Raw genomic sequence first — 21751 nt, forward strand, 5'->3', positions numbered from 1 at the left:
ACATTTGCTATTTTTATGAATAAGATTTAATCAGATTTCCTTTCAGTTTTACAATCTCAAATGGCCATTATATATAGTATCGATATTATTTTTTTTCTCTACTGTTTCAAATACAGTAGCATCTCTTCAGCCACCGGTGATCATTTTAACATGTTATATGCTACCACCTAGAGGTCTGAATAAGGAATGTGACCATGCTACTGCACTGTGGAAGCCTCTGGATGGAGATATTGTGCCATTTATTCAAGTAGAGGACCTGCTGTCGAAACAAACACACAAAAAATAATGGTTAAAGTTTGTATACACCTAAAATATGACCTATGACACCTGTTTAAGCTTCTCCTAAATCATTAAACAAATAAACACAATTGTTTTTGTAATGAAAGAAGTATAAATAATGGATGTAAAGATTTGGAATTTGTGGTTAATTATTTACTCTTTTATGAGTGAACTCAGTTTATAAATTCACCACCATCTGTCAATAATTGTTCACGTATTTCAAACTTGAAATTATTATTAGCTGTGAAAAAAATAATATGTACTTTTGTAAGACATTAAGTCGGGAAACAAATCACTTCTCCACAATGCTCTTCAGCCCAGGTAGACTACCATCGTCCATTTTTAAGCTCATCTGCCTGCCCCATGTGAGCCGGCATGCAAACATTATGTAAATTATCAAAAATAGCCACACACTGATTTTTTTACACTCGCAGGCCAAGCCACATGCAGACTAAAAGTTGGTTTGTCACAAAAAAGTCCTGGCTGGACCAAGATAAAGAAGTTTCATGGGATGAAGGGTTGTGAGCTTGTCACACATCATAAAAACAATGACGAACGAAGATTTGTTAGTAGGAATTTGAAGGGGTTTCGGCAGCTGCAAAGGCCATAGACATACATTTTATCTTGACACTGGGGCACAGTGACTCTTACCTGCTGTGGGTTGTTGGGCATGTATGGCAGCATGGTGGATATGTGGAACATGACTTCATAGCCCTGGTAGGTGGTGTACAGGGAGTGGGTACCTGTTGAGTCAGCTGCAGTAACAAGGAAGCAGTGTCAATTCCACATAAAATGAATGTGTGTTGCCCAAGGAAGGCATGAGGACAATACTACTCATGTTCAAGTCCAAGGAATTTCTTCTGGGTACTCACTCTTTGTGTCGAGCTGCGCGGCGTACTTGTTGAAACCTTTGAGGAGCACCTGCTCGCCCAACAGCTCCAGGAAGGCAGAGAAGGCACGTGACGCCTCCTCGTTGTTGTACATCTCCTCCTCGGTGCTCTGGCCCGCACGGCACAGCAGAACACCCACCTTGTGCTTCTGACTTAACTAGCAAGACACACAGATGATGATGTTAACTCTGGCGCAGCAAAGCAAACAAACCAGAGCATAAAATTAGTGTTTCTGTGTTATTTACATTCAGATCTCTGGAAGGTTTATTCTTGTAAATAAAGGAGCAGTTGTTTAAATGCACTTGTAATTCATCTTCAATTAAATCAAGGCGAGATGCTTTGATTTGATATACAGTCAGGCACACCACCACCACACCCTTTAAAGCCTGTCAGTTCAGCTCATATAATATTGTATTTTCGACTTGAATTACATTGTAAACGTTTGACTCAAAATGACTATGAATACCATATAGCTCCTTTCATTTGCACTTTGGAACATTGGTAGAAGTCACATTTTCAGTATTTTAGAGTTGACTAACCCCTTGCTCATCGAGCTTAAGGAGCTGCTCCGTGACTTTAGGCGTGCTGACTGCAAGTCTCAAGCAAGAGACGCTGAGTTCGGGTACCACCTGCTCCAAGACCTCCTTGAGGGGCAGGCCGCGTACCGTGCCGTGCCTCCCCGTTGACGCCACCCCATCCTCTAAGATGGACCCTCGCAGTGTCACCAGCTGTGTGCAAATGGAAGCGTACAGGAAATGACTCCACATACTTTCAGATGTTCTTATCACACTTGGCAGGAAAACTTCCAGGGACAAGGGAAAAGGACATTATTACATTCTCCTAATTTCTGGTCTGCAGATTATTAAACTAGAAACAACTTCATACTGAACAACAAAATTTGAGTGCTTGGGAAACAAACTGAGAAAAATATCAACTATCCATCCATCCATTTTCAGAACCACCTTTAATCAAATGGTTTAAAAAATCTATTATTCTGAGTTCAACATGGTAGGATGATGGTAACATTACAAAATGTGAATACTCGGTTCACTGAAGACTGTAAATTGTCCATTGGTGTGAATGTGAGTGTGAATCTGTGTTTTTCTATTCATTTGAATTGATTTATTAAAAAAAAAAAGTGCAGTGAATGCTGGTTGAGAAATCTAGACAATCAAATTTTAACTTGAGTGTATGGTTATAGCATTCACATGTATTTGTGGTGTTTTGTCCGCTGCATGCACTCCATAAACAAATCTGCACACTAAGTGACCAGTTTAAATTGAGGGCTCGGTGATAAAGTGCTGCCTCCATGACTGAAAATACAATAAATGCTGTATTTATGTTGGGGCTAAGCAAGTATCCAGCCTATAGCTTGGCCCCTATTTGTCATTGATGCAAAAGCTGAAGTCCTGCAGATGGGCTTGGATGAGCAAAGACATAACATTGTTCAAACATTTCGTTTTAAATTGTGAAATAAGTGTATATGACTCCTTCAATTCCACAAAGTCACCATAATTCTTATGGATCAATTATTTATGACCATCCCTACGATGATGCCGGCATACTAAAATGTCGTACTTGGCCCAATCAACGATTCACTTGCATTTTGACGGATTACAGCGACGCCTAGCTGGAACGTGAGCATGAAGGAAATACTATAATAAGAGGTTATGAAACGGGGAGTGCAATATCGATCCCCAGCGTGTTTTTCATAGAGGGCACGAGCAGGTGCAGCTCAAGGCCCAAGGAGGTAAAAGGATGGATGATTAGTAGCCTGGGAGCTTGAAGTAGGTCCAGTGAATGACGGATGGCCTGACAACTGCTCATAACCTTGTGTGCCTGAAGCAACATTTTTCCTTTCTGTCACACACATATTTGTAGAATGACCGTGGAGGGTTTTGTGGGTTTGCGTTTTTGTTTTTTTGTTTTTTTTAATGTCCAGCTGTATTGTGAATTAATATTCCACTCAGTAGCGGGCTGCTACCCCGCGAGGGAAATTGACCTGCTTCAAGATATTAAGGTTATGAAAAAAAACCAAGATAGATTTCAGTTGAGGGCAGAGTTGCTGCTCCTCAACATATGCAAAAGCAAGCACATTCTTGAAAAATGTACTCAGGGCTGGCTTACACAGTGCTCTGAAACTTAGCTCAGAGGACTGCATTTATGAATGTTTGAAGGTGGGCGCGAGCAGTGGCGAACAGAGGAAGTCGGCCCACCTTGCTCCGTCAGCGCTGCTGCACCGCCAATTTAATGGAAGACTCAAAGCGGATGGATGTTTCAGAGCAGCTGCGCCTCGAGACAGAAAGAATAAAGTCTGCCATCTATCTCTCTCTTTGTATGCGTGTGGGAACAGCAGGCTGAGCAACCACTGCAGCTCTGTGTACTTTAGATGGTGAAGCAGCACCATTGTTGTTGCGCAGCTAAGGTGATGAGGCCAGGCAGCCATGTAATCCAGCTAAAAACAACAACGGCGGCCACACCGACAAAACGCTGTTTGATGGCTTCACTGCGACACAGTCCGACAAGTGATTTAGAAAACCAACACGGCAAAGGAACACTAATCCTAAAAAAATATGTAATTGAGTGATTTGCTTCTCATATATGCTTCATTTGCAGCCCAGCTCTTTTATCATTGTCATTGTACAGTACCTGTACTCTCCCACGTTGTGCAATGTGTTTTGCTTGCGTGGGGTGAATATTTACTTTAGAATTACAATTGACTATGTGGCAGCGTGTTGAAATCGGCTCTGGGCTTCCTGCGTGGGCAGAATGTGCATGTTCTTCAATGTTTGAAGACACAAAAACAACAAGACAGGCTAAAAACAAAATCACAGGGGAAGAATGATAGTCACCTCTATTTACTTCTAGGTAAAGGTGGCCAGGAAAGGACACATTTATTTATTTGGAGGCGTCTGACATAGCAAAAGTGATCAACTGCGTTGAGAAAGGTTGACATTGTGAGATTACAATATTGCAGCATTCAAACCTAAGGAAAGAAAAGGTCTGCATTCTTTTTTTTTTTAATCTTCCATTTCATTTCGAAGTGTGTTGCAGCAATCTCATCATTGTTTGGATATTTGTTCACGTTTAATGCACCAATTTTTTGTTTTTTTCCTGTCTTGAGTTTGAAATGTGCTATGGTGTAGGGCTAGATCTTACACCACTAAAACACGGGTTTTGTCGTCATTGTCGAAATATAGAAAATAGAGAGGGACACATACCTCGCTGGTTCTCACGATCAAGCGGTACTGATACTGGTCCTTCAGGTCTTTGGTGTCATCGAGTTTCTCCCTACGGATGCTGATGGCCACGGGGCCCAGCTTTTCATCATTACCAAAATAGTTTGAGTGTTCTAGTGGGAAACAAATAGATTTGGTGTATTAAAATGATGACAAGATAACACAATTTAGAATGACTCTCGGTAAGAGTAAAAACAAGAAGGAACTTTGGTGTTGATCAACGTCAAACTCCACAATTACCTCTCCTCCATCCGCTGAAATATTTGTCATAAGGGTTTGGGCAAAAAAAATGCATGGAAAATGTTCACAATTGAAATATGAATAACTGACTAACTGCATGTCTTGGGCAAACAAATTTAAATAGGCATCGTGTTGGAAAATTCCAACAATATATTTGGAGAGAAGTAACATAGTTAAAAAATTCCAACGATATAATCGGATAGAAGTAACGGTTAAAGGTTTTATAACCGATTTTACAAAACTTGACAGATGTTCGACATGTGAAATGTGATACTATTTTTGGTGTAAAAATCTGCTTTCCAGTTGGTATCTTGAATTTCCTTGGAAATTCATTGTGTGCACTCTCTCTTGTTCGAGCATTTTCTAAAACACAAAAGGCCTTTTCTTTGCTAGTGAATGTCATTCCTCATCCTGGGAGAAAAGTTCAACATTCAACTTAGATCATTTGAGTGAGACTTGGCTGTTATTCAACAATGAAATTATACCTTCACAAAGACGTAGGAATACTTTGAAAGCGCTTCGGAGGATACAAATTGACTGGTGCGTAGTAACGCCAAACTATTACCATGAGAAATGTGTCACATTTTCTGACAGATTTATGCAATTAACAAAAGCTGGACTATGAGGAGTAAACACATCCTTACTTAGCCTTGTAAACCCAGGAAAAGGACAAACGTGCTGCCACAAGACGCTAATCAACATTCTGTGGCTCGTTCCACCAAGTTATCCACACATTTCACAGCATCTTGCACGTCCTACTCTGAAGCTCCCAAGCGAAGCCCCGCTAATGCCGACACCACAGTCAGAGAGGGAGTTGAAAGAGCGATTCCTCAGACGGTCGGTTTGGAACATTACTTGACAAGTGTTCTTCCACAACAACGCTGGCAAACAGAAAACCAGGATGGTGAACACATTGCATAAGAGTCAAGTCCGCTTAGCTTCCATGCCATGAAATGTCAGACTTTTGATGGGTTGTCATGACATTCACGAAGGGTACACAGGCATAGGGCAAGACAGCCGAGTCAGAGGAGGAACATATTTTTGGAAACGATAACCTTAATGCGATTGCACTGCCTGGGGGGAGCTGTCTCGCTTAACACGCATACACACGCACACTTACTCGCACAAATGCCCTCACAACAGCATCTGCCACTAATTAGGATGCTGCCAGATGATGTTTGCCGTGGGGTTCGTTTCATACACACCGTCGTCATCTGAGGTGATGACGAGAAGTGTCCGCATGTGCACACAGACAATATCTCTGGGTCTTGGTCTTACAGGGTGTTCCATAAAACGAGATGCAAAAAAATTACCTCAAAAAACTAAGTTTGACATGAAACTTGGGTTGGTGTTCAAGTTTGACATGAAACTTGGGTTGGTGTTCATTGTTAAGATTGTTTCACTTTTTCGTTTTACAGAGTGTAGAATGACAGTCAATATCGATGAAAAGGCATTTTGTGTTTTAGAATGTGGCAGTGGCAATTTTGAGGAAATTCAGTTATAAAATAAAAAATATTGTACTTTCAAAGTGGAGGGCAAAAATGAAAACGTTTGGTCATGCTGCAAGCGGTGTGCATCTTGAAGAAATTTTGTGACTAAAACCTATATTTAATCGACTATTTGTTTGGAATTTTCATAAATACATATTTGATTTTTAAACAAGAAGTGTTTTTACAGCAATTTCATTAGGACAGTAATTCCCAACCACTGACATGGCACAGTATTGTTGGTCGAGAAGTGCTTTGAGATAAGAGTTTAATTTGTTCTACACAGAGGATAAAGAATAAATGCCTGCATCATCTATATTGATGTGTGTTGCGCCACAGTTTGTGTTCAAATGAATATAATGCCTGCAGGGTTATAACACCGTGACACTGACGTTTTTTGTTAGCTTGTCTTTTGCATTGGTTGTCAGTATTACGCTAAATGGACTTGCAGGCAAAAAGGTGTTTAGCTTGTTTTAAATATACGAGGTGTCATTCAGTTTTATGTTCACCTTGACAATAAACTTCAACTGGGAGAGGAATTAAACAGCTTGAGCCTCTTAGCTGAAGAATTATTAACGGCCCAATTGCCGCTTGTTGTGAAGCGAGTTAACTGCCACCATACCATAACTTGATACATTTTTGCTCACATTTTAAGGGCAAAAAGTGGCTAAACGACAACTCATAAAAACTCACTAATCAGGTCATTGTATCTCAAGGCACTACTATGAAGTAATTATTTATTCATTTCCTGCGAGTATATCAGCTTTGTATTCAACTAGACACAGATTTTACACCAAGTAAAATTTTGAATCAATTCAGAGGAGATCATCAGTATCTCACTATTATTTGTATCGATTGGTGGAGATGTGCATGAGATTTTTGTGCTGTAAACTATGTGCCTTGGCTCAATAAATGTTGGGAAACATTAGCATAGGACATGTTAGACAGATATTCATATTTCAAATGATGTCTTGTTTTTTTTTGGAACGGCCACTATTTGCACTGATCAACAAATGAAGTTTCAATGTTACAGTCAAAAGTAATTGTTTGATTAAAAGTGGTGGTGTATATGATCTTGAGGTTTGCCAATAGTCTGGTGGTGAATTGATGTGTAAAAAAAAAAAAAAAAAGGGCATCTGGGAGAGCTGCCAGCTTGGCTCTCTTTGCAGTTCTTAGGCCCAGCTGCATATTAACTGTCACACGATGAGCTGGTGCGGCTGTCAGTGGTGAAACACTGGCAGAACAAAACCGTATCAACGCCGTCAAATTTCACAGGCACATCTAAAAACGATTTGCAGTGTTTTGTGATTGCAGCCCCTCAATGCATTTTTGTGTGACTTACCTTTCCCATGGAAATAGTCTCGGTAGTACCTAGCCCCAAGGTCTACGTGCTCTATGCTGTACTCTTTAAGTCTCTCCAGTCTCGTGACCTGCAGTTCAATCGGCATCTCCACAACGGAAACGCTGGCATTACTCCTCCTCAACCAACCCCTCACTCCATCTCCTCCTCCTCCTCCTCGCTCTGCCGATGAGCTGAGGAAGCTTACGTTACGTTCCCCATGGCCCCCTGTCTCATTGAGGAAGTGCGGGCAGCTGAGGAGCAGCGGGCTTGTGCCGTGGGCACCGGGGGGAACGTCCGTGGGTTCCACAACTATAGAGGGTTTGGTTGTGCTATGGTCGAGGCCCATAGTTAGGTCCTCAATGCTGGCATAGACAGGTTCATTACCGCTCAGATGCAACGACCTGGACGCAGAAAGAGACACTGAAGCAGCGGATGCCCCAGTAGCCGTGTTCCTCCTCTGGGTCACGTAGCCACGCTGAGCTGCGGCCTCGTGGAGGTCAAACAAGATGCTCTGTGCATCGTAGTGGACAAAGCTCTTTGGGCACACCCAAGCTTTATAAGGGACATCAGATGAACTCCGTCCCCCCTCTTCACTCGTCTCTCCTTTACCGCCATCCTGCTCCGTTCGATTAGCGCTCCGAAGCTTCCTGAACAACGACGAGGTCCCCAGTGAAGATTCTGTGCCGCCGCTTTTCTTCCTGACCCGCTCACCTCCCTCCTTCCTTCGCTCGTCGCCGCCCAGTGTGGAAGCGGGCGAAGGAGTGCCGGTTGGTTGGGAGTCCGTCGTATGTAGTAGCTCTTTGAGGCGCGAGGGGGCTGAGCTGCGCTGGTCGGGCCTCTCCTGGTGGAACTGGGTAAGCATGTCGAAAAAGCTCTGTTCGGGAATCCCCTGGATGTCGATGGAGGAGGTGCTGCCGTACTCTCTGAACAAGGTCCCCATCGCTCCTGCGCCACGGATATCCACCTTTGAGTGGAAATGAGAGAATAATTTGTTGTTAAAATAATCAACTAAAGAATTTATCCATTTTCTAGACTGCTTGTCATCTTCAAGTTTGCGCATGAGCAGGGAATGTTCCCAGCTGACTTTAAGCAAGAGGTTGGGCACCTATGGACAATTTAAGAGACTTCAATTCACCTAATGTGCATGTTTTGTCAATGTGGGAAGGGGCAAGAGTCGACTGAGAAAACCGAAAAAGCATGCAGGAAGGCGGCAGCAGATATTCCAACCCCCAACCTCAGAAATGCGTTTAAGACATGACATTTTGTAGCATAACAGTCATACCAAGCCATTTTATCCATAGGAATGCTGAATGTGGAGTAGGAGAAGTAAGTCTCAAGTTAGTATTGAATTTTTAACTCTGATGCAGAAGTTTCAAACTCAAGGCCACCGCGCCGGCCAGATCCCACCAGCGACATCATTTGATGTGACTCGCCAAGGTGAATTATGTGCATCGACTTTGCACTTCTTGCTAAAATACCAACATTTCAAATGTTCTTAACTTTAAAAACATTGACATATTGCAAGTATTTGTCGTAGTGGTTTATCAGTTTGCTGTACCGGAGAAGCCGTGTTAAAAAGAGATATGTGATATGAGGCAATCATACATTTATTTGGGTTCATAGCCATAACAGCCCTCTGAAGGAATTCCTAACTACAATCTAGGCTGTGGAAAAAAAAAGAGTCAGACAATCCTGCCCTATAGGTTTTGTGCTTGAAAGTTCAACTTAAAATAAGTAGCAAAACTGGGGCACAGTGATGAATGACTTGATTCTTACTGGAGTTGACCAATTCAACAATTTTATCGATTAATTCAAGTTTATTTGACAGACTGGTATGAGAGAAAAATGTGATGGAAAATAAGTCAAAAGTCACACAGAGAGATTCCGAGATACTGGGCATTAATGGTTCATTCAGTAGGTCAAACTTCTGCCTTGTACCATCCACAATTCCATTTTCCCCATTTTTTTAAGTATATGCCATTATAAGAATAAATTAGGCCTGGAATCCACATATATAATTGAAAGGATCATCAATTCCAAAAAGATTAACTGACATTCCTAGTTAATTTGAGAGTTCAGTTTTTATACACGTGTGGACTAAAAGGACATTTTATTAAGAGGAAGGAACTCATTTTTAAAAAATGTATAAACTTCTTTTAGATATAATGTCTTTGTCATTTGCTTTTTCTGTAGGACAGGAGGCGAGGTGGTTAGAGCGTAAATAGCAGTCTCACCTCGTTCTCATCTTGCTCACTCAGCGTCACCTCACTGTTGGAGCGTTGCCTCAGCGGGGGCAAGACGCGAAGGTTTAAGGGTGAACCTCTCTCAGTGACAAACGCTCCGCCTCGGAACTCCACATCTTTGGACCAACGGCGCGGCAACCGGGCCACCCCGCCTCGAACCAACCGAACGTCGGACGCCAGCGCCGATGACGACACCGACGTGGAGCAGTCATCGCCAGTGTGATGGCTGCTCAATTGGCCATTTTCAAGCAGCGACTCTCTGGACTGGGATCGACGCGGGGGCCACTCTGAGATCCGAGCGCGGACCCCCATTTTGGGTACAGAGACCCGCAGCTGTATGGCCTCCATATGGACCGGGTGGCCATTGGGCGTGTGACGATACGGCACATGCTGAGGCGGTCCGCCTTCACCACCCACGTCCAGAAGGTCTGAGGAGGTACAGGTCACTCCTCTGTCTCTGTAGCTGTTCATGGCGCCCCAAGGGAGCTCAGGGAAAGATGGAGGCCAGGTGGGTATGGGGCTGGCATCCCATGTCAGGAGGGATGCAAGAAACAGACAGGAAGGGGCACCTCACACACTGTGCTCTCTGCGCTACAGCCTCCAGCGTCCACAATCATCACTCTTGTTCCACGGGGCTCACTTCACTGATCCATTATGGACCAGCCCTCTTCCTCCTCCTCAGAGTGCTTCAAGTCCAATAAAGATCTGAACAAGGAAAAACAAGCAGAACGTCAGAATTCACAAGTTTAATTCACTCCGAGTGCAACCCAGCATAGGTTTTGTGCCCTAAACTCTTTTCGGTTCAATTCTGAAAAGAGACGGCAAGCGAAAGACAGGCAGGATAGTACAGTGATATGACAGAGGATTTCTTCCGTCGAGACTAAGCTCCTGGAAGCTGACAAGGCAAGTTATTATCATTCACACTGTGCACTCAAGTGCACGAGCGCGCACAGATAAACATTCACATACCCTACAGGCACCGCCTCTCACAGCTCGACTGCGGAACGAAAGCAACGTACCGCCCGGCTGATATCAGAAGCTCATTTCCACATCGAGAGCATCCAAAAACAGTCGAGCGGCATGTAGTTGTGACTAAGCATTAGTCTGTGAAAATCTGGAGGTGTTAAGACTGAGGCGAGAGGTGCGTGTCCTGTTGTTTATTGGTTTAGTGGCAGGCTACTTCCAGACTTGTATGTCCTCAGTAGAGTTAACATCTCTGCATAGCAGTTAACTGCGTGACTACACGAGTGTGAGCACCTTCCATTCCACTGGTGATGTGTCCATTGATACAAAATCTTAAAATTCAAGCAACACACCTTTTCATTACTGTTTGTATTGAAAATGTGTGTTGCTTGAATTTACAACGGGGGTAAAAATGAACACGGGTTCTACTTACCGTTTTTTGTAATTTAACAGCAAACTGAGAATCTATCAAATCCACTGCCGTGGTTATTGTAAGCTCCAACTAATGTCGACATAAAGGTCGATTGGTACAGTAACGGTGAGCTTTGTGTTTTTATCAAGGACATGAAAGAGTTTTGATCTGCTCCTCAGTGAACAACGCACTTTATGAGTCGACAGTGAAGTCATTTCTTGTCCCATGACAGCTTTACTCATAAACACAGAAGCACACTGTGAACAAAAGTCATTTATAGATGGAAAATGTGTCCTATAGGCAAGCAAATGCTAGAGGCTCCAACTCTGATCACGCTTTCTGCTCATCCAGAGAGCAGTCCTGTGATCCAGTATCAGGCACAATCCGAGATTATCCCGACGCAGCTGCAGGCACCTCAGAATGGCTTCTTTATACGGAGGGACAGACAGAGGGGCAACGGGGGTGAGCGTGGTCTGATCTTTACCAATGACCTCTGTCACGGGAGTATGAAGCACACCGCTCATGAGAGAGGAGTGCACCTGACTGCCTGCCTGTCAGTTACTTTGACATGCTCAGTTAATACGGTATACACTATAACCAGTCCAGTCTATAAATTGATTATCTTTGCTGTCCAATGATTATTTTGAACAGGGATTAAAGTACAAAAGATTTCTCCCCTCCCACATTCCCAAAACATCCGTGCATTGCTTCTAATTGAGAAAGCGCCATCGGTCATTGGAAGTCATAATTACAAGTCAATAAATCCTTGTTCGACATGACAAAATTTAAATTCATTACAGTACACAGTGTTGACTGTGAACATTTCTCATGCTTAAAAAGCCTAATAATAGTCATTTGCTGGTGTATTTGTATGAATCGCTGATGGAATCTGGAAATAGGCAGTTGCCATGGGAAGTCTAATGACATGCTGTGTTCAATGTGACATATTACAACCAAGGCAAAAAGGGAAGTCAGATTCGGGCCAAACTTGAGCACATACAAGCACATTCATTCGATTTAATGAATGGCATCCAGTAATTAGGAAAGTGCCTCCCTTATGCCTTTGACATACTTTCGGCTCCTTGCATCACAAGCACATGAACAGCATGGCTGGGAATCACACTGGTCAGTTGTGAGGAATAAAGGGAATGAATGGGGTGGGGGGTTGGGGGGGACAGATGTTTGCCCTTGCTGCATGTGCTCGGAACGTCGATCCTGCACCTGGCCAGATCTGAGATAAGTGCAATCATTGATCATAATTGAATCAATTAATCGTTGAGTATGAGTGAGCGTTTTGGCCAAATGTAATTTGATTCCCTCTTAGTGATGGAGAAGATGAGCACATAAACCAATATGCTGTATATTTCAGTCTTCAATGATAAAAATGATCAAATGAAACATGCAGAGGCTTAAATGACAATCGCAAGATCCAGCAACTGGTTTCAAGAACAGATGGCGGCGCAGGTGATTTGACAGGAGGAGATTATGTGACAAATGACAATACGGTGTTGGCGGACAGCCTGGCGACTGCGCATCAAACATTCATGCCAACTTAGCTTCTGGTAGAGTAGACTGGAAGAGATGCATTTCAAACTTGACATTCTACATGGGGCCACAGCTATTGAATATTTTGGGAATTCAGTAATCTACCAATCCCATTAATTAATGTGATCAAAACTGATTGTCCTCTCCGTGAGCCGTCACCTTACCGTGGTGGAGGGGTTTGTGTGTCCAATGATCCTAGGAGCTAAGTTGTCTGGGGCTTTATGCCCCTGGCAGGGTCACCCATGGCAAACAGGTCCTAGGTGAGGGACCAGACAAAGCACGGCTCACAAAGCCCCTTATGATAAATAAAATCGATGGCACTCAGTTTCCCTTGCCCGGACGCGGGTCACCGGGGCCCCCCTCTGGAGCCAGGCCTGGAGGTGGGGCTCGTTGGCGAGCGCCTGGTGGCCGGGCCTACACCCATGGGGCCCGGCCGGGCTCAGCCCGAAGAGGCAACGTGGGTCCCCCTTCTCATGGTCTCACCACCCGTGGGAGGGGTCAAAGGGGTCGGGTGCAATGCGAGCTGGACGGCAGCCAAAGGCGGGGACCCTGGCGGTCCGATCCTCGGCTGCAGAAGCTAGCTCTTGGGACATGGAATGTCACCTCTCTGGCAGGGAAGGAGCCCGAGCTGGTGTGTGAGGCAGAGAAGTTCCGACTGGATATAGTCGGACTTGCCTCCACACACAGCCTGGGTTCTGGTACTAGTTCTCTCGAGAGGGGTTGGACTCTCTTCCACTCTGGAGTTGCTCATGGTGAGAGGCGCAGAGCAGGTGTGGGCATGCTCATTGCCCCCCGGCTCAGTGCCTGTACATTGGGGTTCACACCGGTAGACGAGAGGGTTGCTTCCCTCCGCCTTCGGGTGGGGGGACGGGTCCTGACTGTTGTTTGTGCATATGCACCAAACAGCAGCTCAGCATACCCACCCTTTTTGGAGTCCTTGGAGGGTGTGCTGGAGAGTACTCCTGCTGGGGACTCCCTTGTTCTACTGGGGGACTTCAATGCTCACGTGGGTAATGACAGTGAGACCTGGAGGGGCGTGATTGGGAGGAACGGCCCCCCCGATCAGAACTCGAGTGGTGTTTTGTTATTGGACTTCTGTGCTCGTCACGGACTGTCCATAACGAACACCTTGTTCAAACATAAGGGTGTCCATATGTGCACTTGGCACCAGGACACCCTGGGCCGCAGTTCGATGATCGACCTTGTGGTTGTATCATGTTTTGGACACTCGGGTGAAGAGAGGGGCGGAGCTGTCAACTGATCACCACCTGGTGGTGAGTAGGCTCCGATGGTGGGGGAAGATGCCGGTCCGTCCTGGCAGACCCAAACGTATTGTGAGGGTTTGTTGGGAGCGTCTGGCGGAATCCCCAGTCAGAAGGAGTTTCAACTCCCACCTCCTACAGAGCTTTTCCCATGTTCCGGGGGAGACGGGGGACATTAAGTCCGAGTGGACCATGTTCCGTGCCTCTATTGTTGAGGCGGCCAATCCGAGTTGTGGCCGTAAGGTGGTTGGGGCCTGTCGTGGCGGCAACCCTCGTAGTCGCTGGTGGACACCAGCAGTAAGGGATGCCGTCAAGCTGAAGAAGGAGTCCTATCGAGCCTTTATGGCCTGTGGGACCCCAGAGGCAGCTGACGGGTATCGACTGGCCAAGCGGAACACAGATTCAGTGGTCGCCGAGGCAAAAACCCGAGCGTGGGAAGAGTTCGGTGAGGCCATGGAAGCCGACTTCCGGACGGCTTCGAGGAAATTCTGGTCCACCATCCGACGTCTCAGGAGGGGGAAGCAGTGCACCACTAACACTGTGTACAGTGGGGATGGGGCACTGCTGACTTCGACTCGGGACGTTGTGAACTGGTGGGCAGAGTACTTCGAAGACCTCCTCAACTCCACCAACACGTCTTCCTTGGAGGAAGCAGAGTCTGAGGACCCTGAGGTGGGCTCTCCTATCTCTGTGGTTGAAGTCACCGATGTGGTTAAAAAGCTCCTCGGTGGCAAGGCCCCAGGGGTGGATGAGATCCGCCCGGAGTTCCTCAAGGCTCTGGATGTTGTGGGGCTGTCCTGGTTGACACGCCTCTGCAACATCGCGTGGTCAACGGGGAGAGTGCCTCTGGATTGGCAGACCGGGGTGGTAGTCCCTCTTTTTAAAAAGGGGGACCGGAGGGTGTGTTCCAACTACAGAGGGATCACACTCCTCAGCCTCCCTGGTAAGGTCTATTCAGGGGTGCTGGAGAGGAGGGTCCGTCAGGAAGTCGAGCCTCAGATTGAGGAGGAGCAGTGTGGTTTTCGTCCCGGCCGTGGAACAGTGGACCAGCTCTACACCCTTAGCAGGGTCCTCGAGGGTATGTGGGAATTCGCCCAACCAGTCTACATGTGTTTTGTGGACTTGGAGAAGGCGTTTGACCGTGTCCCTCGGGGAGTTCTGTGGGGGGTGCTTCATGGGTATGGGGTACCGAACCCCCTGATACGGGCTATTCGGTCACTTTACCACCGATGTCAGAGTTTGGTTCGCATTGCCGGCAGTAAGTCGGAATCGTTTCCAGTGAGGGTAGGACTCCGCCAAGGCTGCCCTTTGTCGCCGATTCTGTTCATAATCTTTATGGACAGAATTTCTAGGCGCAGCCGAAGCGTTGAGGGGGTCCGTTTTGGTGGCCTCAGTATTGCATCCCTGCTTTTTGCAGATGATGTGGTGCTGTTGGCTCCTTCAAACAGGGCTCTCCAACTCTCACTGGAGCGTTTCGCAGCCGAGTGTGAAGCGGTTGGGATGAAAATCAGCACCTCCAAATCTGAAACCATGGTCCTCAGTCGGAAATGGGTGGAGTGCCCCCTCCGGGTCGGGGGAGAGATCTTGCCCCAAGTGGAGGAGTTTAAGTATCTTGGGGTCTTGTTCACGAGTGAGGGCAGGAGGGAGCGAGAGATCGACAGGCGGATCGGTGCAGCGTCTGCTGTGATGCGGACGTTGTATCGGTCTGTCGTGGTGAAGAAGGAGCTGAGCCAAAGGGCGAAGCTCTCAATTTACCGGTCGATCTACGTTCCAACCCTCATCTATGGTCACGAGCTATGGGTCGTGACCGAAAGAACGAAATCCCGGATACAAGCGGCCGAAATGAGTTTTCTCCGCAGGGTGTCCGGGCTCTCCCTTAGAGATAAGGTGAGAAGCTCGGTCATCCGGGAGGGGCTCAGAGTCGAGCCGCTTCTCTTCCACATCGAGAGGAGCCAGATGAGGTGGCTTGGGCATCTGATTCGGATGCCTCCTGAACGCCTCCCTGGTGAGGTGTTCCGGGCATGTCCCACCGGGAGGAGACCCCGAGGAAGACCCAGGACACGCTGGAGTGACTATGTCACCCAGCTGGCCTGGGAACGCCTCGGGATCCCCCGGGGAGAGCTGGAAGAAGTAGCTAGGGAGAGGGAAGTCTGGGCTTCCCTGCTAAAGCTGTTGCCCCCGCGACCCGGCCCCGGATAAGCGGTAGAAGATGGATGGATGGAAAACTGATTGTTGACAATAATGTCTACATGAGGTGCAACCCCCCCCCCCCCCCCCCAAACTTGTGGTAACTCATAATATACTGAGTGTGTGTGCCTTTAAAAGGCAGGGACCTGCCCTGGTGAGTGAGGGCGAATGAGAGCGGAGAGTAACTAACTGGTCGAATTGTGTCTATCGACAGCTCATGAATGAATGAATGAATGCACTTGTTACCTGCTTTGTTTTCTTACCATTTCTTTAGTAAAGTGAGTGAAAGTGCACCGGCGGCTATGTATCCTTGACCACTTACGGGGGGGCATTAAAATATGTACTAAGTAGCAATGGTTGGCTATATTAAATTATCTCTTTGTTTTGGCGATCGCTGACATGCTGTTGTGGTACACATTGCACTTCTTCATCTTCCTTGTTAAGTGTGAAAGGGCTCCAAACTCACAAACCAACTTCTACATGGACCAACGCATGTGACTGCAATAAAATTAGTCCATGTGGAAAAATGAATTATCCAATGCAAAGCTGCAAGGCAGATGTTTTGCATGATCTTATTTGTAATCAAACAATTGGATTATCATTGCAATGGGAGGGGGAACAAGACATGCTGACAAACAATAATGGAGGAGGACCAGACGCCTGTATTCTACATCTTGGGTAAGAAGCCTCATTTTACGTGTATCCGAGTACAAACTATGGGCAGCAGAGAAACAGCCTGCGACAGCAAAGTGGAGACTAATAGTCTGGCCGAGAACTAAAACCACACTTGTCAGTCAGAGGGTATTTCATTACATATGGTAAAACCATTGAATTTCTTTCATTCAAGAACAGTCAAAGTCACACTGACCCAGGTCTGTATGCAAAGACAGGTGGCGCCTTGAGATACGAGCCACAGTTCTTGAGACACGAGCCGCAGTTCAACAGTTTTTTTGTTCTTTTTTTGCTTTAACTTGCAAGCGCTGACTCGAGATCCGAATGTTGTATGGTGGCAGTGATTCAACAATATGTGTACAGCTCTTCCAAAAAGAGGATTCTTTCTGTCATTCCCAGTTCAAATCTACTGTCGGAGTAAACATAAAATAAAGAGCATCACACTTTGTCTGTTTAGGACAAAATAGCTTCATGCTAATGCTAAATAATATCTATGCTGCTGTACTTTACCCCTTTAAACAATGGAATGAACACAAATGGCGCAGTAACACATGGTGACAGACAATATACAGGCCCTAACAAAAGTATTCCAACGGAAAGGTCAAGTCCTTTGTTTCCGTTTTGAAAAGTGTGTGGCTTAAGACAAAAGGTCCTGAGTTTTAAACACATCAAGAATGTAAATAACTTGAAACAAAAGCTGGAATTCTTAACTTTTTTCTCACATTCATCTTTTGATCTGCAACCCAAATGGCTTCAGTAAGGTGACCACCTAAACAAAAGTGCCCACGGCAGGCATTGCACGTGCGTCGTAAAACATGTCAGTCTCACACACACAACGTCTTGCAATGTACTTCGAATACAAATATTGAGCCATGGATATGGACTGCTAAATGCGGGAGGAAAAGGCTTTTTTTGCACACAATATGCATACCCCATCTTATTTGACTATTATCCTACAGTACTGAAATAGGGTCTAAGTCAAGGAGACTGTGCATCATGTTTCGAATATGAGGTGGGGGTCAGAGAACAGACAGGGAAGGACATTCACAATACAAGTAGGGCAAAAACTAGAAAGAAAGAGGGGGTCAACAGACATATCCTGAGGGGGAGGCCCATCAAATACACTTCCAATCAATACTGATCAATTGGGGCTCACTCAACCCAGTGTAGCATGCTTAATAACAGTGTCTTGTGTAGCTGAAGGAGAGAGAGCTAAAGGGGTCAGTGATTGTGTGAGCATCCCTCTTGCAAAGCAGCTGCCCATTAGCGAGCGCTGTCGGTAAATGAAAACTCAGCATGATAAACACAACGGTCCAATTGCTAACATATCCCATAATCAATGCATGAACAGATTAGAGAATGAATTGGACATTCAAGTTCATCATGGATCTCGAAAAAGACGACACACCAGGACACAACCCCCCCCCCCCTCAAAAAAAAAAACTAAGGCATGTCGGGCTGTCACTATCAATATTTTTTTAATGGATTATTTCATCAAATAATCAGATAAAAGTTTATTTTGCATTAAAGTGGATTATAATAGATTTCTTCCCGATGACTGTTTATTAACCAATTAATGCTGTTTATAAAGTCACCAACAATAACAAATAAAGAAGAACAATGAAGCAACATCACACTGATTCTGTGACTGGTTTGGTTATTGTTTTCCAAAGCAAATGGATTAGATTAAACACAAAGATGGTCCGTCTGCTTTCAGGAGGACTACACAAATCAGAGAATAATTACTCTTGAGCGGCTGAAATCAGATGATTTGGGCAATTTTGAGGTCAACAATGGCTCGATCATTAAAATAGTTGTCTCTTAATTTCGGAATCGATTACTGGATTCATTTTGACAAGCATGTTGAGATTAATTTGGCGGGAAACGCAGGTAGCTTCAAAATTTAGGGTTATTTCTGTCGTGTGATGAAATCAAAGAGGGAAACCTGTTGAGTGAATTCACATCTCTGTGACAGGCCTCTCACAGGGAGGCAGAAGGGAAACCACATATACAACCTCATCTACATTAATCCTTTCAAATAAAAGCCCAAAGCCATGAAAATACAGGAAACAAACAAAATCAACAACAAATCTCTATGACCATATCAATTCTCGAGGAACAATTAAAACACTTCAAAACAGACCCTCATGCTTGTGTACTTCCTCCGACAAAACTATGCATCTCCTCGTGTTTCCAGTGTGTGTTTAGAAAACTCCACATTTTCCGAAGTTTTTAACATTTTGTCTCCAAAACGCCATTGATGTGTCAAATAAATGAATGGCCAATACAATACAGTTTTAATCAGCTTTATCATTAAAAAATACACAAAAAAAAAAAAACAACCCTGATGGGTAAACACCCCGAATTCTACTCCAAGGACACACATCGAGTAGAGGCCCTCACAGCATGCAGATGAAACGATGACCTAAAACCTAAGCATGAATCATCGCAGACCGGAAGCGCTGTTTGTTTATTGGTATGAGAATGTGGCTGCTACTGCTGAGGTGTGTCTAAATAAAACCTGCACTCATTTTTTTGGGGGGGACTATATGCCAAGCAACATTTGTCTAAAAGGGTCAAATAACGACAATAGAGTCGGAGCCAAGTAATCTCTACTGCATACACATTTCACAGGATTCATGTGATGGAGAGAACGAGTGAGAAGGCGCCTGCGTATTCACAAGGAAGGCACGCCAGTTATGAATTAGATGAGATTAGGCTAACCACTCTTATGAGTATTCCTCTACAGTGTGTGCGTTTGTGTGTGGTGTATGAAGATAAAAGCATCTTGATTTCCTGCATTGGAGGGAAAAACAGTTATGGTTCGATGTAAAGCATCAGCGTGAGGTTGTTATGCTGTAGTAGCATTTCTAAAAGGGAGGGCAGCCCCATTCCCAATCCCAACATTTTCATCTCTTTCAACATCCTTTTCCCGGCCCCTCCGCTGCAGCCATTGTCGATGCAGGTCGATCTGTAAATGGCCGATGACAAAGGCTCGTTTGCTTCCTCCGAGTCGTGTAAGTGAATGGCACGCGGCTCTGCTCCCCGCAGGGGTGAGCTCCATTAAATTGAAATGAGGATGGAAAGAGATGAGTGTCCTCCGAGTAGAAACGCATATGCAAACCCAAACTGCATCTAATCAGATGGCTCGCTTTTGATTACATCTAAAGTCAAACGTCAGTGAAACCAGTGGAAGATGAAAAGTGTCATGATAACTGTAGATGAGGAAATCAAACGCATTGCAACATAGGAACTGGTCAGGCTGGCTCATGCCAAGATGAGCAATATAATTACAAGGTTTGGGTTCTTGGAGCAATGTAACCTTGTACGTTTAGTCGAAATGTGTCATCACTAACGGCGTAGTAAAGTCATAATTACGGTATTGTTGGTTGTTGTTGCAATCGCCATGCACCGATCATTGTTGGTGATTGGGCTATTGTTCTCTCGTCCCTCTATACCGTTTTCTCTCCTCTCTATTCCTCTATTCTGTTTCTTGATCACGACCCAAACCAACAGGGCAAGTAGTCACCTCGCAGAACTTTGAGCCTTAAAAAAAACTTGTGCTATGGAAATACAAATGAGTTGAGTCAAGTGGGCCATGAATATAAACCAATCAAATAATCAATCAAAACCTAAATACGTCAGCAATCAAGCATGCCTTCTTGCACCTACAGGAAAATAAAGCATTATAATCATAAACAAGGAGTAGGCACAGATACGGGAATGTTTCATTCTAAAAATATTCAATAGCTGGGCCGGCCAGGTTAAAACGTTATGTGTACAGTTATTACTTTTTTATCTGGTCAAAGGTACAAGTCAAACAGTGTCACTGGAGTTGACTGTGACATTTGAAGGTTCCACTGTATTATTTGGTCAATCCTTCAAAGCTGTTTCCAAAAGGTCAATACATTTCTGATAAACCAAATCAAGATCATAAAATAATTGTGAACAATTACAATTTGATGAAATTAAAGGTCCTACGGTGGTGAGTGTGCTGAGGGTATGAAAAGAGGATAAATGCACAGATTATGTTCTCCACAATACACTCGTCTCACCAAAACCACTCAGAGGGGCTGCCTGTCGCTGTATGACCATTATGCCGTGAGCAGTCGCCATAGAAACAGGTAGGTGCGAAGAGCTGTGCGGTGTAGGCGGCGGGCCGCAAGCAACGGGGCACGTGATAAATAATAAGTCGGACTACTGTGATGCACATTAAGGTAGGCATCTCGCAATGCAGCAGACTGCGGCAAAGCCCCCCCGCACACAGCAAAATACAGTTTGAACTTGGGTCGCAATCACCCCAGTCGACACTCCTCGCAGCCACGTGCCATCAAGCAGCAAGGCGTGTGTAAATGAGCTAAAAGAAGTGGAAAAGCTCAAGGCCGTGCACTCATCAGCGGGATACAAGCATCTGCTACTTGTTTTTGCTCAAACACAATAATCCAATTTTGAAAATTCCTGGCATTTATTTCAATGGTTGTCTCGCATCTTAGGGCAAATTAGGCAGCCATATGCAATGCTCCGCAGACAGCTGAATGCTTTGCGATATATATCTGCACAACGTGGGCCTGTTGACAGAGTAAGTATGGGAGATTAGCATGACGGAACCTGGCTATGTCTCAAGGTCACCCTTTGCCCTTCAACAACAATTACCCAATCAGTGTCTAAGCAGGCTGTCACATCCGCCCCACAGACTGCATGTCTTTATGAACAAATAGAACATTTTAAACTGGGTAAGTGAAAAACTACCTCATTTACAGCATTCCCTCATACTGTATAGCGGCCAGGGGCATTTATTTACTCGACTGCACAGAGTACCAAATGTCTCATGTGTGAACAAATACACTTTTATAACGACTTAAATACACATACAGGAGCAACTCATTAGATTAGAATATTGTGGGAAAAGTTCATTTAGTTCACGAGGCGGACTTCTAAAACTGCAGTGGCACTGCAATTCATGACCAGTGATCCTACTGACGGATGTCTT

At 45.0% G+C, this 21751-nt stretch overlaps 1 protein-coding gene across 4 annotated transcripts in view; it reads right to left on the minus strand.

Annotated features, from left to right (window-relative positions):
- sipa1l3 (signal-induced proliferation-associated 1 like 3) overlaps nt 1-21751 on the minus strand; it is a 58914-nt gene that overhangs the window by 15849 nt on the left and 21314 nt on the right. For all 4 annotated transcript variants that reach the window (XM_086125668.1, XM_086125669.1, XM_086125665.1 and 1 more), the window contains exons 2-7: nt 9712-10425; nt 7478-8441; nt 4391-4521; nt 1709-1897; nt 1152-1326; nt 931-1034 (exon numbers count right to left, since the gene is read on the minus strand). In XM_086125668.1, coding sequence (XP_085981794.1) covers nt 931-1034; nt 1152-1326; nt 1709-1897; nt 4391-4521; nt 7478-8441; nt 9712-10191 — 2043 coding nt within the window. In that variant the 5' untranslated portion in view covers nt 10192-10425. The remainder of the gene's footprint in view (nt 1-930; nt 1035-1151; nt 1327-1708; nt 1898-4390; nt 4522-7477; nt 8442-9711; nt 10426-21751) is intronic.

This window comes from Hippocampus guttulatus, chromosome 12 (assembly GCF_054856545.1).
Source record: "Hippocampus guttulatus isolate MCC_2025c chromosome 12, RoL_Hgut_1.0, whole genome shotgun sequence".
NCBI classification, from domain to species: domain Eukaryota; kingdom Metazoa; phylum Chordata; class Actinopteri; order Syngnathiformes; family Syngnathidae; genus Hippocampus; species Hippocampus guttulatus.